At 36.7% G+C, this 18,510-nt stretch overlaps 1 protein-coding gene across 2 annotated transcripts in view; it reads left to right on the top strand.

Moving 5' to 3' along the window:
• Positions 1–9,648: 9,648 nt before the first annotated feature.
• NELL2 (neural EGFL like 2) overlaps positions 9,649–18,510 on the top strand; it is a 368,466-nt gene continuing 359,604 nt past the window's right edge. Inside the window, exons 1-3 of one of the 2 annotated variants that reach the window (XM_009180559.4) lie at positions 9,649–10,251; positions 10,634–10,719; positions 11,179–11,307. In XM_009180559.4, coding sequence (XP_009178823.1) covers positions 10,665–10,719; positions 11,179–11,307 — 184 coding nt within the window. In that variant the 5' untranslated portion in view covers positions 9,649–10,251; positions 10,634–10,664. Of the gene's footprint in view, positions 10,252–10,633; positions 10,720–11,178; positions 11,308–18,510 lie in introns of those variants that run through there. The other variant, XM_017945819.2, reaches the window with a different exon arrangement.

The raw sequence follows: 18,510 nt of genomic DNA, 5'->3' as shown, positions 1-18,510 counted from the left end.
TATTTTGCCTATTTTTTAATTGAATTTTTTGATCCTACTGAGTTATAAGAGTTATTTATATAATCTGAATACAAGTCCTTTAATATTTTCTCCTATTTTATAGCTTGACTTTTCATTTTCTTGATAGTATCTTTCAAAAAGCTAGAAGTTTTTAATTTTGATGAAGTATAATTTCTCAATTTTGTCTTTTAATATATGTGCGTTTTGTGTTTTGCTTAAGAAATCTTTGCCTAACCCAAGTCACAAAACTTTTATTCTAAAAGTTTTATAGTTTTAGCTTTTACATGTAAACTTATAATCCACTTTAGGTTAATTATTGTATATGATGCAAGACAAGACGAGGATTCTCTCCCTTTCTTCTTTAATTCTTTCCTTCTTTCCTTCCTTCCTTCCTTCCTTCCTTCCTTCCTTCCTTCCTTCCTTCTGTCCTTCCCCCCTTCCCCCCCCCCCCCCCCCCTTCCTTCCCTTCCCTTCCCTTTCTTTCCTTCCTATATGGATGTTCCATTGTTCAGGCATCATTGTTCAAAAGATTACCTTTTATCCATTGAAAAATCTTGATATCTTTGTAAAAAATCAATTAAGCATCATATATATGTCTATTCCTATGCTCTTTACTTTATTCCATTAATTTCTATGCCTAGCCTTATGCTAAAACTATACTGTCTTGATTCCTATAGCTTTATAGTGTAGTATTGACGTCACACACTGTGAATCCTCTGATTTTGCTCTTTTTCAAAAAAATTATTGGCTTTTCTGTTTTCTTTGATTTTTCCATATAAATTTAAAAATCAGCTTATTAATTGTTACAAAATAGCCTACTGGAATTTATTATTTATTTATTTATTTATTTTGAGATGGCGTCTCACTCTGTCACCCAGACTGGAGTGCAGTGGTGGGATCTCAGCTCATTGCAAGCTCCGCCTCCTGGGTTCAAGTGATTCTCCTGACTCAGCCTCCCGAGTAGCTAGGACTACAGGCATGTGCCACCACGCCCGGCTAATTTTTTGTATTTTTAGTAGAGACTGGGTTTTGCCGTGTTAACCAGGATGGTCTCAATCTCCTGACTTTGTGATTAGCGAGTCTCGGCCTCCCAAAGTGCTGGGATTACAGGCGTGAGCCACTGCACCCAGCTGCCTACTGGCATTTTTATTGAGATTTTCTTGAATCTTTATATCAATATGAAGATAATTGATATCTTAACAATGTGAAACATTTGTATCTGTGAGCATGGTAGATCTTTTTATCCTCTTAGATATTTTTTAATTTCACTCAGCAAAGCTGTATAGTTTTTTGTGTAAAATCTTACCTATATTTTATTTCTCTCCATAAGTATTTTGTGTTTTTTAATGCTGTGATAAATAATATTTTTAAAAAACTGTATTTTTAATTATTCCTTGCTAGGATATACAAATGGAATTGATTTCGGCATATTGACGTTGTATTCTGCAAACTTGCCAACATACTTACTAGTTGTAGTAGCTTTCTCACAGATGCTTTCGGATTTTTTAAAGGTAGATGACCATATCTTTTAGGGAAAACATTTATTTCTTCCTTCTCAGCGTGAATAACTTTTATTTCTTTTTCTGTTTAATTTTTAATTTTTTTCTGAGACAGAATCTTGCTTTATCTCCCAGGCTAGAGTGCAGTGGCATGATCTTGGCTTATTGCAACCTCTGTCTCCTGGGTTCAAGCAATTCTCCTGCCTCAACCTCCCAAGTAGCTGGGACTACAGGTGCTCACCACCATGCCCAGCAAATTTGTGTACTTTTGGTAGAAAGGGAGTTTCACCATGTTGGCCAGACTGGTCTCAAACTCCTGACCTCAGGAGATTCACCCACTTCAGCCTCCCAAAGTGCTGGGATTACAGGTGTGAGCCACCACACCCAGCCGTTTTATTTCTTTTTATTGCCTCATTGGATGGATTGAATATAATCTCCAATATAATGTTGCCTCATTAGATGTATATTTTAAATGCTCTTTGTTAGATTGAAGAAGTTCCCTTTTATTTTACTTTGCAGTGAATTATTTATTTTAATGTGACTAGGTGTTGAATTTTGTCAAATCATTTTTTTCCATCAGTTGATATAATCACATGCTTTTCCTTCTTTAGATTGTAAATGTGCTGAATTATCTTGATTGATTTTAAAATATTTAATCAACTTTGCATTTCTGGAATCAACTCCACCTTGTTGTAGTTTATTATCCTTTCTATATATTGCCAGATATAACTTAATAATATTTTGTTTAGGATTTTGTATGTTCAAAAGGTAAATTTAGTGTCTATGTTCTAGTTTTATTTTCTGTTTTGTAACTGTCCATCTGGTTTTGGCTAATGTCATAAGAAGAGTTGGGAAGTGTTTCCTCTTTATTTTCTGGAATATTTGTGTAAAATTGCTATTAATTATCCTTTAAATGTGGTGGAATTTAGTGTTGAAACTATGTAAGACTAGAGATTTTATTGATTATAAAAGAGGAATGTAGACTTTTCCAAATAGAATTGTGGATTTGTCTACTTCTTTCAGTCCTACTACTCTTTCTCTAGGTAAATGTTTCATACATTTTGATGCTTTGCTGTTAGGTGCATATATACTTAGGATTGTTATGTCTTAATTGTGAACCATTTTATTATTCTGTAATAAACTTTGCTTTTTCTGACATTCACATATGACATTCAACTTTCTTTTGATTCATGTTTACGTAGTATATATATTTTTTTATATATTTTTAATCCTTTAACTTACCTCATTATATTTGAAGTAAATTTCTTTTTAACAACATATAGTGGGAATATATTTTTCAAATTCCTTCTTATGAGTTTTTTAATTGTTATGATTAGACCACTTACATTTAAGGCAATTATTGACTTGTTTGGATTTTGGTCTACCATTTTATTGTTTCTCTTTGTTCTTTCTATTTTCTGTTCCTATCTAAACTCTTCCCTGCTTTCTTTCAAGTTATTTAAATAATCTTTAGAATTCCATTTTACCTATTCTATCTCTTAACTATACCTTTATTGAATTGTAGCATTTTAAGTTGGTGCTGTAGAGAATTATAAGATACATGCTTCGCTTTTTATCATCTACTTAGAGTTCATATGTTATTACTTCAATTGGAATGTGGAAACCTTACCATTGTATCAGTCCCTTTATTTCCATCTTTACATTGTATTTGTCTCATGTGTTAAATCTACATGTATTAAAACTCCATTAGATAATTTTAAAACATTTTCTTTCAATCATTGTGGTAGCCAGGAGAATGGAGTCCCAAAGATATCTACACCCTAATCGCTAGAACCTGTGAATATGTTACTTTACATAGCAAAGAGACTTGAACATGTGCTTAAGGCAAAGGGTCTTCAGATAGGGAGACTATATTGGATTGTCCAGGGGGTCCTAATCTAAAAACATAAATCCTTAAAAGCAGAGGCCCTTTCTAAACTGTAGTCAGAGAACCAGAGAGAGTGTAGTGTGAGAAAGACTTAGCCTGCTGTTGCTAGATTGAAGATTGAAGGAGGGGACAAGGAGCCAAGGAATGCAGACACCCTGTAGAAGTTAAAAAATGTATAGAAATAGATTCTTCCCTAGAGTTTTCAGAGTGAAGCTTAGTCATGTCAATTATTTGATTTTAGCTTGGTAAGTCTGGTGTCAGACTTATGACCTTTGGGTTTATAAAATCATACATTTGTGGGCCAGGTTCGGTGGCTCACACCCATAATCCTAGCACTTTGGGAGGACGAGGCAGGTTGATCATTTGAGATGAGGAGCTCAAGACCAGCCTGGCCAACATTATAAAAACCTGACTCTACTAAAAATACAAAAAAAAATTTTTTCTGGGCATGTTGTTACATGTCTGTAGTCTCAGGTACTTGGGAGGCCGAGGCAGGAGAATTGCTTGAGCCCAGGAGGCAGAGATTGCAGTGAGTTGAGATTGCATCACTACACTACAGTCTGGGTGACAGAAGGAGACTCTGTCTCAAAATAAAAGGAAAAAAAAGTATATAGCCAGGCACGGTGGCTCACGACTGTAATCCCAGCACTTTGGGAGGCTGAGGAGGGTGGATCACCTGAGGTCAGGAGTTTGAGACCAGCCTGGCCAACATGGTGAAACCCTGTCTCTACTAAAAATACAATATTTAGCCAGGCCTGTTGGTGCCTGCCTGTAATCCCAGCTACTTGGGAGGCTGAGGCAGGAGAATTGCTTGAACCCAGGAGGCGGAGGTTGCAGTGAGCCGAGACGGTGCCACTGCACTCCAGCCATCTCAAAAATAATAATAAATAAAGGATGTATATATGTGTGTGTGTGTGTGTATGTGTATATATATGTATATGAATTTGTATTGTTTTAATCCACCAAAGTTGTGATAATTTGTTATAGCAGCAATGGAAAAATAATATAACCATCAAACATATTTTACAGTACTCAAGAATAGTATATATTTTTAACCCAAATATTTGCCATTTCTACTGTTCATTCCTGATATGCTGTTGTCTTTCTGGTATTATTTCCCTTCTGTCTGAAGAACTTTCTCTAGCAATAATTTTAGAGTAGGTCTATTGGCAATCAGTTTTTAAAGATTTTCTTTATTAGAGAATGTTTTTCTTTCTTATTTATTCCTGAAGGATATTTTAACAGACACAGAATTCTGGGATGACACAATTCTTTGGACACTTAGAAAAAAAATTCCACTTTTTTGTGGCCTCCATGGTTTGCATTCATTCAAACTGTTGTTTCCCTATATGTAATGCCATTTTTTCTTGTTGCTTTTAGGATTTTTTTTCTCTATTGATAGTTTCCTTTTTCTATTGTTTTCAGCACTCTAGTTATGGATTCCTTTAAGTGTGTCCTGTTGAAGTTTGCTGAGCTCCTTGAATCTGTAAGTTTATGTCTTTTGCCAAATTTGAGACATCTTAGGCCATTCTTTTTGAATGACAACGACAAAATGTCTGCACTCTTTCTTCTCCCCTTCTGGAATTCCGATGATATTTTCTTTTCATTTTGTCACACAGGTTCCTGTGGCTATATTCATTTAAAAAATAAAGTCTTCTCCCTTTTGTTCAGATTGGGTAATTTTAATTGATCTGTCTTCAAGCTCACTAATTCTTTCCTTTATCATTTCATTCTGCTACTGGACCCATTCTAATGAGTTTTTTTAAAAAAATTTCAGTTATTCTGTTTTCCAGCTCTAAAATTTCCACTTGGTTCTTCTCTATATCTTCTATGTATTTGCTGCCATTTTCTGTCTTTCATTTGTTTCTAGAGTATTTGTGTTTATTTGTTAGAGCATTTTTGTAATGGTTTCTTTAATCTTTTCTAGATAATTCCAACATCTGTGTCATCTTGGCATTAGTATCTGTTGATTGTATTTTTCTCATTTAAGTTGAAGTTTTCCTAGTTCTCCATATGCCAAATAATTTTTATTATAATCTCCATATTTTAATATTATGTTATAAAACTCTGAATTTTGTTAAGTACTGTGGTGAATGTTGGATTTTTAAAAATTTAAGCAGGCAATTGACCCATTTGAATTTAGACAAAAGATTTTGACTAGTCTTCCTTTTGTGTGGTTTTAAGACTTTGTAATGTGCAACACAGAGTCCAGCCTGTGACCTGGCTGGTAATCACTGCCTGGTTGGTCTGAGTGCAGTGGTGCTTACAACTAATTGGTCACAACCAATTACAGATTTATTTGTTCATTTTCCACTCCTACTGCTTCAGTTGACTGGCCAAAAAAACAAAAAACGGAAAACAAAAATCAAGAACATAAAACAAAGTACTCACTGCCAGTATGGTAGTACTTCAAACTCTGGTTTTCTTTCCCAGTTTGCTTGATACCATGTAATATTCAGAGTCCTCAAATACTTTATACATTCTGTTGAAGTTTGATGGCATTCAGTGGGAGAAATGGTAAAGAGTACTTAATCCATTTTACCCAGAGTTGGAGCCCCATGATATTCTTTAATTCTTGAAAACTTTTAAATTTTATTTGTTTAAATGTTATCTATAATACTGTATATCTCTATTCTTTCTAGTCTGTTATTCCACATCTCTAAGTAGCTGTGTGTTGGTTATTTTAACTGTAACATTCATGTTTTGTTTATGTTTTCCATTCTTTTTATCAGTCTTGGCACATTCTCAGTAATATTCTCACATCTGACTTTTTGTTTTCAATTTTTTGTCACTAATTTTTAGCACTGTTTTATTGCTACTTATTAGAGCTAATGGTGTTTAATATTGTTTTTAAATATACTTTTATTTCTAGAAGTTCTATTTGGTTTCTTTTGAGATATGCCTACTCTTTTCTCATACAATTCTGTCATTTCATTATTTTTTATGTACCTTTAAAAATATCTCCAATCACTTAAACATTCTTATTTTATGCTTTCTGTCACTTATTTTTTGATATCCTGAGTTCATGAGATACTAATTCTCTGTTTCTCTCTCTCTCTCTCTCTGTGTATGTTTCTTCACTATTTTTCATGGTCTTTTATTTCAGTGTAATAACAATAACAATGGCAATTATTATTATTGTTAGTATGATTGCACAGCAGGAATTTTTCTCTTGTGTACCAGAAGTCATAGAAAGCCACTTAAAATAAGTTTTACATTTGCTTCTTCAGAAGACCCTGAGAGTTTAATGCTACTTTTTGATTTTAGAATTTCCATACCAGTGAGGTGTGTGATTTTGGACCTTGTACCTGCAAGTGGCAAAGCTTAAGATTTGACATCTAGTATAGGTGCGTTGGTTTTCCACAAGAGCATGTGCAGCTGGAAGCATTTTGCCACTTCTTGGGCCAACATGCAGAGTTTTAAAGTTTCAAAAGTTTCTTTTTGTAGGAGATATAATTCTTCAAAGCTTACGACTCTTATCAGAAGAATCAGTAATATCATCACCTTTCCTGGCTTCCAAAATTTGTTGTTTTCAGTTCTGGTGTGGATATTAAAATCCCACTCTATTTTCTTAGGGTCCCGATAGAGTCTGAATCCCTGTGTCCCACCCTCTCCCAATTCTTGCACCAGCTATCACTTTCTCTTTCCATCTTCTGCTATATCTTTTTTTCCTCACACCTGGGGATTTTCTTTTCTTAATTTAAAGCTCATCTGTAAGTTTAAAAATTGGACGTTTTACTTACCTTTGAAATGTGTGTATGTAGGAAGGGATCTAAGGGTGGTTAGAGTCAACCATGTTTACTGAACTTTACCTCATGTAGTCAGTACTTACATTAGTTTTCCATGGATGCTGTAACAAATTACCACAAGTTTAGTGGATTAAAACAATACAAATTTATTATCTTACAGTTTGGTTGTTGAGAAGTCTAAAATAGTCTTGACTTTTTTGGGTAAAAGTCAAGGTATCAGCAGGGTTGTAATCCTTTCCGGAGGCTCTAAGGAATAATCCTTTTTCTTGCCCTTTCCAGTTTCTAGATGCCTCCCATATTCCTTGTCTGATAGCCCTTCTATATTTTCCCATCTTCATAGGCAGCAACAGGAAGTCGAGTTCTTCTCATATTGCATTAATCTGACCTCTGCTTCTACCTCCTTCTTCCTCATTTAAAGGCCCTTGTGATTATATTGGGCATACCCAGATAATCTGAAATAATCTTCCTATTTTAAGGTTACCTGATTAACAATCTTAATTCTATCTGCAACCTTAAATCCCCTTTGCCATGTGAGGTAACATTCACAGGTTCCAGGGATTAGTACCTGGAAAAGATTGTTTCTTAAGGGGGAGGGCATTGGAGTATTATTATGCCTACAACAATGATTGCAAGCAAAATTTTAACATTGTCTAAAAGGAGTTTGGGTGGATGTGCATATAATACATAAGACAACTACAACCTAAAGAGTTGAGGATAAAGGGATTGATGTGGTAGTAAAGCTTCCATATTCCAACTGAAGTGGTAACATATGGACTCTAGGTAGAAGGCAAAAAGTTAAGTATGTGTATTGTATTCCCTAGATTACCAATTTTAAATGCTTCACAAAGAGATATAGTCAAAAAACACATAGATAAAATGGAAGACTGAAAATACTGGCATTCCATAGATAGAGACCAAGAATTCAACTAACAGGACAGCCCCAACGAAGAATTGTCCAGCCCCAAAATGTTAGTAGTTATAATGTTGAAAACTCCTGCCCAGGTTGAGAAACTCTGCCCTAGCTAATACAATGATTCACCTTTACTATGGGTTTCTAAGACTTACACCTTATTTTTAGAGAAACGACCCTTCACCCCTCCCCATACTCATATATTAATGATTTCCACAGTATTTAATTAGGTCAAATAATTACAGTAGCAGGTTCAACTAGAATTATTTTGGGCACTAAATACCACTGTTCTGGAGGGAGCCTCAGTATGCATTGTACAGGAGATAAGCCCATTAACCACCAGCTTTCAGCCTATCATGGATGAGAGTCAGAGAAACTGGAGAGTATCCCTACTTTCATGAGTTGGTTGAATACAGGTTGGTTAGGAGGACTTTTACATGAAAATACATGTGCGTATGTATATATATGTTTTATTATTTTCTCTAAAAATGACATGTGAATGATACATTATTTAAAATTTATTTTGTGTAACTTTTGTAGATACTTATTACAATTTAATATTTTAGATGCACTGCTGTAGAAAAGTCTTTAATTCTCTGACGATTAATTTCTTTTCATTGATTAATTAAATTGTATTATTTATTTGGCATAGTTTTTCAAATTTGGGAAGTTGCATATGACAATAGTTTATCACTTGTAAGTACTGAAATATTTCTCAAACTTTACGAAGTTACAAATAGAATTAAATGGGAAATTCGATGAGAAATTAAAAATTAATTTAAAAGAGCTCCCAAATTCTGAATCTTTTCTCTTAAAAATTCTAAGTGCAGAACTAAAAATACCCCTTTCCCTATAGTATAACATAGTATATGTATTCCACTATGTGATATCTGTATCTATATATCTATAGATAAAACGTATATTATACTGCTGCCTTGCAGGGGGCTCAGACTACCCAGTAGGTATTTTGGTAACTGTAGCTGTATAGTGTTCAGTTGGAGAATTCAGTACCCACATATTTGCATGGAAGTTTAAGAAACTCAATTGATCATTGTACAGATTAATACTATAATGGGTTTTGAAACTCTTAACTTTTCCAAAATGAAAGTGGAATGTCATTCCTCAAAATTTACCTAAAAATTTTAGGGATATGTTAAAAAAATATTATGTGCCATTGATCTTGAATATACATGACTGCTGAAAAATGGATCTCAAATTACACCACTGTTATGGTCCCGGGCATATATGGTGAAGGGCAGGTAGAGCCTGCATGAGTGTGGTCAACAGTGGGATGGCTCTTCTCTCTCGCCTGGGCTCCTTCTCCTCCCTTTGCTTATTTATGTATTTATGTATTTATTTATCTCTCTCTCTATCCATCTCCTCTATGTATATTTTGGCGTGAACGGACGCCCTGGCTCAGTTCCCCTTGCCTTCTGCTGTATGCTGGTCCCACAGAGTCCGGGTCTCCACGCTGTATTTGGCAGGGGGCGCGCGAGGTCCCGGAGCTGTCCAGCACCTCCTGGCCAAGTTCTCCTCTGCGCTCTCCGCGCCGGGGAAGCTCTCCAGCGCTCCGCCCCGGGCAGGGAACCTCTCCACCAGGACTCCCGAGGCTTCCCAGACTCGCCATCCGTCTCCACCAGTCTCTATCTACTTTGCCCAGCTCCACCTCGGCAGTGGAGCGTGTTTTGGTGGCCTTCCTCCGCACGCCCTGGAGGGGGAGCGCCCTGCACCCGGCGGGTGGGGGGGGCTTCGGAGCTCAGTGCATGAATGCACGTGGGCTTCCCTCCTTTGCCTAAAGGGCAGGCGAGCGCTTCTTGCTCTAGCCTTGCCTCCTGCAGCTGGGTGGTCTTTTTTCTCTCCTGTCTTTCAAGACACGCGCCCGAAATCGAGGGGTGAGAGAAAAGACCGCCCATCAACTTAGCACCTTGGAATTAGATATTTCAATCCCGAAAGGAGGTTGGCATTGCCCGGGTCATCGAGAGAGGGAGGGAGAAGACCTGAGGCTGCAACGGCTCCGGGGCTCGCTAGACCGGGTTTGGCATCGAGGAGACCGTGCGGGAGACCGAAGCTGAGCACCGGCCTCGCCCTCGGCGGCCCCTCCCTCCTTCTCACCCCGCCTCCCCCGGCCCGCCCCTCCCTCCCCGGAGGAGCAGTCTCTCCGCGCTTCTCCGGGAGCTCTCTCCATTGTCTCTGCCTTTACAACAGGTTCGGGCGGCGGGGAAGACGGGCGGGTGTGGGGCCGCCCCAGCCCGGGCTTTCCTGGGGCCGCCCCCCTTCTACCGGGTGTGCGAGTCTTTGGCTGCTTTTATTCGGCTGGGGAGCTAATTCCCCGGCGGAGTCGCGCCGGGGCGAGTCCGACCCCTCCCTCCGGGCCCCCTCCTGGCCGCGCCGCCGCCTCGGCTCTGCGTGTGGGAATGATGTGCGCATTGGAGGGTCTAAGTTCTTCACGCGCCTGGGGAGGCCTCTCTTTTCTTTCTTAGGCAACCAAAGCGTATTAATCCTACTAATCAGTAAATTCGAGGCAGCAGCAGGAGAGACAAACGCTTGATTCCAAGAACCTCTTCGATTTTTATTTTTATTTTTAAAGAGGGAGACGATGGACTGAGCTGATCCGCACCATGGAGTCTTGGGTCTTACTGAGAACATTCTGTTTGATCTTCGGTCTCGGAGCAGGTGAGTGGCCGCAGAGCTGGGACTGGGGAAAGAGATGGCTCCCGCCTCGGGGCAGCATGGTCTGGTTGGGGAAGCCTCGCTTTTCCCGGACCCAAAGTAGGTCTGGAGTGGGAAGCTTTAAGTAGGGGAGCGGGTTTGGATTTGGGTTTTTTTTTTCTGTGCTTGCCTTGGAGACCGCGAGGTGGGTCACGTCCCTAGTCCAGGGTCGGAGGGCTGAGGGGGAACTTTGCAGAGAGAGGGATTTAAAGTAGGTCATGGAAACGGGACTGAGTGCTCCGCTATTTAAAGCCTGGCTGCTGATCTCAGGTAAGGTTCTCGGTGGAGGAGGAGGCAGTCGCCTCTCATCTTCAGTTCCCAATATTGTCGCGAAGACGCGGTTCTTTGCTGCCCTGGAGGAAGAGACTTGCATTTTGATGGAGCTTTTCCTTTTTTTCTCTCCCCTCTCATACCCCTCACCAGTTTGGGGGCTTGGTGTGGACCCTTCCCTACAGATTGACGTCCTATCAGAGTTAGAACTTGGGGAGTCCACGACCGGAGTGCGCCAGGTCCCGGGGCTGCATAATGGGACGAAAGCCTTTCTCTTTCAAGGTATGCCCGGCATGCTGCATCCCCACTGTGATTTCAGTTCCGATAACCCCGGCAGGAGTTGTCCTCGCCGTTCGCCCTAACTTTGTATTGCCTCATGGATGACAGTACCTTAGCTGAGGTGTAGAGGGGCCAGTGTGAGACACAGAGCCCTATCTCTTTTAAGTGTTTTTTCTCTCCTGCCGCACCCTTCTCCTCCTTACTTTGTACTCTTGCCAGTTCTAATGGGTAGTCCCTTAATTACCCAGCAGAAACTCCTATGGCAGATGGTTGATTTTAGAATCTGGGGAACAATGAATTATAACACAAACGCCTCGTTTGGGTGAAATTGATTTAGGTAGGAAACAGGATAGCTTAATCTTAGTTAAGACACTGATCTCTGAAAGTTTCAGGTACAATGGTGCCCTGCTTGAAGGAATTGTTTTATGGGGGTAGCTTTCTGGAAAAATTAATGCCTCTGAATATTTTTACCTACTGTATATCACAGTCACACTATATTTGAGGCAAGATTTATCATTGAAAGACCCTCATTCCTCCTTCATCCACCAGTAACAAGAGAAAGGGAAAAATAGTCTCAAAAGTATTTTGGAAAGATTTCAACTAAATGTTAATTTAGAAGTGTATCATGTATTATCATTAATTGTGTACCTAGGATTTTACAACTTTTTTTTTTTTGAAGTCAATGGATATTGGCTGGGTACAAATGTCTGCATCTCAAATTATATTTAAATGTGTTGTGCAGTCAGAAGCAAATTCCAATGCAACAAACCTTCAACTTTGATTAGAGCTTCTGAGGATTGCTTGTTTGTGGAAAGTTGCCATAGTAAGAGCTTCTAAAAGATGGCTAAACGTGTACAGACAGACTAGATTCACATATAGTGAAGAATACATGAAGGCAAAAGAGAAATGGAGTTTGGTTTAACATATCTGATGGACTAAAGCTTCCTGCCCTACCTCACCCAGATTTTGTTGTTGTTGTTGTTGTTGTTATTTTGGTGCCATGGCTTTGAAAGTGCAATTCATAATTACTAAAGAGTTGGATATGCAAAAGGAAACCACTTCAGAAAATATGCTACCAAGAAATAGAAATAAAATAAAACTTGAATGTTTCTGTAGTGGTGTTGTTGCCTGATATAGCCAGTATGTGTCACCATGGACACTAACACCAAAGCCTAGAGTTGGGAAAGAGGAAATTCGCATGTGTTACATTTACTTAAAACAAGTTTGCTCTTATAAAAAATTAAAATGCAATTTTCTGGTTTAAAAATTATTGTTTAAATTTTCTGTTTAATTAATTTTTTATTGTAACAAATATTTATGGTAATGTTTTATTCACTTAAAGGTCTTTTATGGAGGGTGGGGCTTGGATATTGAATCCTTTAAAAACAATGACCAAATCTAATAAAGAAGATAAGGCTACACTGTCAGCAAAATTTCACATAGTTGAATAGACATGTCAGTAGGGTTAACCTTCTGGTTTGTTTTGTTTTGTGTTGTTTTGTTTTTATCTCTGATTTTTAATCCTTGTGAACTGAAAACAAAGTTATTTCAGGACTGCCAGTTTGAGTAACTGGAAAGCTTTATAGAATCTAAAGCTTGTAATAAACAAACGGTATTGTAGTGCTCTTAAAATTTACAAGGTCCTTTAAATTTTATTAGTATTCTACCTAGTTTCCTCTGTAGAGTGTCTGATCTGTCACAAACAGAAACCTTCAAGACTGTGCATTTTATATTCTGATGCTAGAAAATTAAACAATTTTTAGGAAATAGTCTCAGGAATCGATAACCTTTCCTAGTTAATTAAAAATGTTTAGTTATTCATTTTTATTTAAATTGTCAAATTATTCAAGGCATTGTGTTCAAAATACATAAGGCACATAAAATGTTTTCTTTGAATTGTCCATAGTAACTAGATATCCATGTACATTGATGAATTGGTTGTTTTTGCTTCCTGATTGATGCCAAGCTCAATATTTAGACACAGTAAATGCCTAACAAATATGGTTTATGAGATTTGAAGGTGTAAAATTTCATTTTCTGCCAAATTATGAACTTTAATATAACCGATCAATCAACAAGTATTTCCTGCATGTAATGTTCTCAGTAGGCATATATTACTGATGTATTGATTATGCTGTTGTGATTTCTTTTATTCTAAGATTCGGATTATGAAATTGACAAAAGGTGGCCCTTTGGCCATGCATAGAATTTCGCATTACCTTGGAAAGGTCTTTGCTAATAGCATTTGGAAACTTGTTAGGAAGTCAGTTCTGAGTCTTTCAGCTTTATTGAGATTTCCTTTGACTTTAGAGAGAAAAAAATATTCAGATTCTGAAGATTTTATAGATTCTATTTACAGTGAGTTGAGGGTGCTGCAGATATTTTGTACAGTGTATGCATATACACTATACATAGTCATAGCAGGAATAGTAACAAATTACAAAATCTGTGAGATGCTCTCAGGTTTCATATGAACTTATCATATAAGTTTCTTTGTGCTATCAGATATGTTCTAAATAGATGGAAGGGGTTTTGAACCATCACATTTTTTCCCGCAGTAACATAACCATTTTCTTTTGTCTTTTAACTTTAAAATAAAGAAATCTCAACATATACTTTCCCAATGATTTTTGCTCATTTAATATTGCTTTTCTTTGTGCCAGTTTTTCTCCTTAGTGAATTTTGAGATGCATGCAATTCAATACTTTTTGGAACAATACATTTATTATTATCTATACCTAATAAAAAATAGAAATATATTTTAAAGTCATATATTTTAAAAATAATAATAGCAACTATAGTATCACTAAAATGGTTTTGTTGTTGTTGAAATTTGATTTATAGTTGCTTTGGTAATTCAAGTAATAAGATGCTAAATTAGATTACACCTTAATAAATATGGCTTTTGATCTTTGCCAATTATAATAATTTTCAAAAAAGGATTCAGGCAATATTCTAGTCATTTCTAGCTATAATCTGACTCACAGCCACAAAAATACACTTATTATGCTTTTAAAAATTAGAGGAGTGAATGTTGACACTAAAAACACCTATGAAAAGTTATAAAGGGTTCTACCTTCTAAAATCTAGGAAGTAGTTCCCAAGAATGATCATAATGTTTTTTTCCTCTCTGTACATGAGAGATCAGAAATAAGAATATAAAGAAGCACCATTCGAGGACTTTCCAGCAATGTTAACATGATTTTTAGATCTTTAATTTTAACAATTAATCTGGCCAGGTTTCCAAGGTAGATAATTTCCTCTGTTGGTTTAATACAATTTCTTCTGAAGTGTTCACAGATTTTATAATCTCATTAATCCATAGAAGAGAAGTAGATAAGATCAAAGCATTTTTTTTTACAAGTTAGTAAATTGAAAATAAGCTTAGTAGTTATTTGTAAAGAACTTTGAGGTTTTAAAGGGAAAAAAAGGTCATATGTCTCCTCTTATGCCATGAATAAGAATGAAATAGGCATTTGGTAGCAGCAGAATGAAGTAGGCATTTGGTAGTAGACCATGGACTTTAGCAGGCAAAGGTAACTGCATTGAGGAAATCGAGGTGGCACTAATTTGTCTTCAGTATGTTGGTTGGTGAGCATCTGTGCACTTTGAAGTGATGGCTATTGGTGCCCAAATAGAGTGGAATAACACAGTGATTAAGAGATGCACTTAGAAACAAGATATACTGATACAGAATTTCATTAGTTGTTTTACTGTGGTGAAGTTCCTTAATTTCTCTAAGCTTCAGTACCCTGAATTATAAAGTGATTATTGTTATGACGATTAAGCGAGTTACGTTCATTCAATCAAATAAGTTATTGTTGTGAAACTAGCATACTGCTAGGTGTTAGGCACACAACAAATGAAGAAGTTGGAACTTAACTTTGACTTCATAGTGTCTTAAAAATAGCCATTGAACAATTACATAGTTACTGACCTAATCACCATTAAGATAAATTACATGAAGAAAAACTGAAGATATAATGAGAATCTTTATTTTAGTTATGGGAGTCTCTGACTCAGGGAAACCATCTTTGAAGAATAGTCATTTAAGCTTATAGTTGAAGGATATGTAAGAGTAGTCTGGAGAAGAGAAGCTATGGGGATAGGTAAAGGGACTAGTGTGTGAGCAAGGTTCTGAGTATGGAATGAGCGTGCATTTTAGAAAATGGAGGAAGTCTAGAGAAGTAGAAACAGAGGGCATGTGATATGAAATAAAGCATATGAGGAAAGCAGGGGCCAGGTTACATGGTATTCTATATTAATAGAGTAGAATTGAAAATTTATCATTATGTAAAGATATATTATGGTGGGCAGAATAATGGTCCTGTGTAGATGTTCATGTCTTAATTCTTGGAACCAAAGAATCGGTTACGTTATATGGCAAGGGGAAGTTAAGATTGCTCATCAGCTGAATTTAAGATTAGGAGGCTATCATAGATTATCTGGGTGAGCCCTGTGTAATCAGAAGAATCTTTTAAAATGCGGAGAAGGAAGCAGAAGAGTCAATGTAGAGTGATGTGATATGAGAAAAACTAGTCTGGCCACTGGTGGCTTTAAAGATGATAGTGGGCCACAAGCCAAGGACTGCAGGCTGTCTTTAAAAGCTGAAAAAGGCAAGAAAATGCATTTTCTCTTAGAGCCTCCAGAAGGAATGTAGTGCTACTGATACCTTGATTTTAGAGCAATGAGACTCATTTTGGACTTCTGATCTCTAGAACTGTGCAATAATAGATTTGTGTTGATTTAAGTCACTAAGTTTGTGGTGATTTGTTTGAGCAGTAATAGGAAACTCATACAAATTTTGGTTCATTAAAGTGGGGTGTTGGTGTAAGAAATACCTAAAAAATATGGAAGTGGCTTTGGAATTGGGCAATGGGCAGATGTTGGATGAATTTTGAGGAGCATGATAGAAAAAGCCTGGATTGCCTTAAATAGACGTTCAGTAGAAATATGGATATTGGTGACTCTACTAGTGAGGACTGAGAAGAAAGTGAAGAGCATGGTAGAGAGAAAATCTAAATCACCTCTGAGTATTTCTAAATCATCAAAAGGAGAGCATTGGTGAGGTATAGACATTAAAGGAACTGCCATTGAGGGTTCAGATGGAAAGAAGGAATTTTTATTATAAACTGGAGGAAAGGGGACCCTTCTCATATAGGGGCAGAAAACTTAGCTGAATTGTACCCTGTGGTTATGTGGAAATCAAAACTTGTAAATGATGAACTTAGATTTTAGCTAAGGTGATTTCTAAGCAACAAAAGTGTTGAAGGTGCACTCTGGCTTTTTCTTGATGTTTGTAGTAACGTGAGAGGAGAGAGAGAGATTTAAGGAATAATTGTTAAGCAAAACATATTCATAACTTGATATTTGAGAAATGATCAACCTATTCAGATTCCAAAACATGTTAAAATAGGATATTCACTGTCAGGAATACCTGGTCTGAAAAGAAAGCCAAGGATGTGACTAGAAAATATTTTGCTAGTGCCTCAGAAATATCAAAAGGTCAGAGTATTCAGTTACATTGAGGGCTCTTTGAAGAATATATGACTCACAGATCCTCTCAACCCTTTCAGCAGAGGTCACAAATAGGGATGGAATTATCCAAGAAATATCTATGGAGGAGCCTTTTTTGTTTAATGGAGTGAATCTCCATGACGTACATGGGAGATCTGCAAGGTTCTTAAGAGTATTATGCCAGTAAAATTGCTGCTGGTGTGGCCTGAAAGAATCAGTGAGAGAATAAAGTGAAAGAAGGTGTTGGATCCCCAAAATTCTACAAGCAAAAAACAGGCTAACTTGGCTGTAAACATCTTTCTATGAAGCTATCTTTCATGAAAAAAGAAGTTTAATTCAAAGGGCAGAACTCAGAGCCCAGAGCATGGAGCTGACTCCAGAGGGTGGAGCCAATAATTACAGAAGCTTTTTTCTAGACCTTGAAACCAAGTGGTGTTTGCCTGACTGGATTTTAAAATTGCTTGGGTATGGCAACTGTTTTTTTTGTTTCTTTCTTCCATTTTCTCCCTTTTTGAATGAGAATATTTAGAACTATCACCTTTATCTGCCTTACCATTGTATTTTGGGGAGCAGATAGCATGTTTCAAGGTGTGCCTCAGAATGGATTATATGCAATGCCTTTCTTATACCTGTTTTAGATGTTTTGGATGGTGAGTTTTGAGACTTTTGTTTTTGTTTTATGTTTTCATTACTTCACATTTAATTATTTTTAAATTGACAAAATTGTATACATTTATTGTGTACAACACAATGTTTTGAAATATGCATTGTGGAATGGCTAAATTGAGCTAATTAACATATTCATCACCTCATGTAGTTATAATTTTTTGTGGTGAGAACACTTAAAATCTGTTTGAAATTTTAAAGAATACAACGTATTATTATTATAGTCATTATGTTGTACCATAGACCTCTTGAACATATTGTGCCATCTAATTGAATTTTGGTATCCTTTGGTTAACATCTCCCCAACAACTACCTCCCATCCCGAGACCCTAGTAACCACTATTCTACTTTCTGCTCCAATAAGTTCAACTTTTTAAGATCCCACATATAAGTGAGATCATGTGGTATTTTCTTTCTGTGACAGGTTTACTTCACTTTACATAATGTCTTCCAGGTTGATCCATGTTGTCTCAAATAACAGGATTTTCTTCTTTGAGGTGGAATAGTATTCCATTGTGTGTGTGTGTGTGTGTATATATACACACACAAACACAAAAACACATACATACCAGATTTTCTTTATGCATTCATTTGCATTCTTATGTTTTTTGCAGCATATTCATAATGGCCATGATGTGAGATCAACCTAATTAATGGTCACCAATGGATGAATGAATAAAGAAAAATGTCATTGGAATTTCAGTAAGGGTTGCAGTAAATCTGTAGATCATTTTGGATAGTGTGGACATTTTAACAATATTAATTCTTTGAATCCATGACCAAAGGATATCTTTTCATTTATTTGTATCTTCTTCATTTCTTTCATCAGTGTTTTACAGTTTCAGTGTACAGATCTTTCACCTTCTTGATTAAATTTATATGTAAGTATTTTATTTTTTTCATAGCCATTGTAAATGAGATTGTTTTCATGATTTCTTTTTCAGGTAGTTCTTTTTTTTTTCTTTTCATTTTTTTTTTTTTTTTTTTTTTTTTTTTTGAGTCTCACTCTTTCACCTAGGCTGG

The sequence above is a fragment of the Papio anubis genome, chromosome 9, assembly GCF_008728515.1.
Source record: "Papio anubis isolate 15944 chromosome 9, Panubis1.0, whole genome shotgun sequence".
Classification (NCBI taxonomy): domain Eukaryota; kingdom Metazoa; phylum Chordata; class Mammalia; order Primates; family Cercopithecidae; genus Papio; species Papio anubis.
Note: the sequence above shows the minus strand (reverse complement) of the source record. Positions and strands in the feature narration are given on the sequence as shown.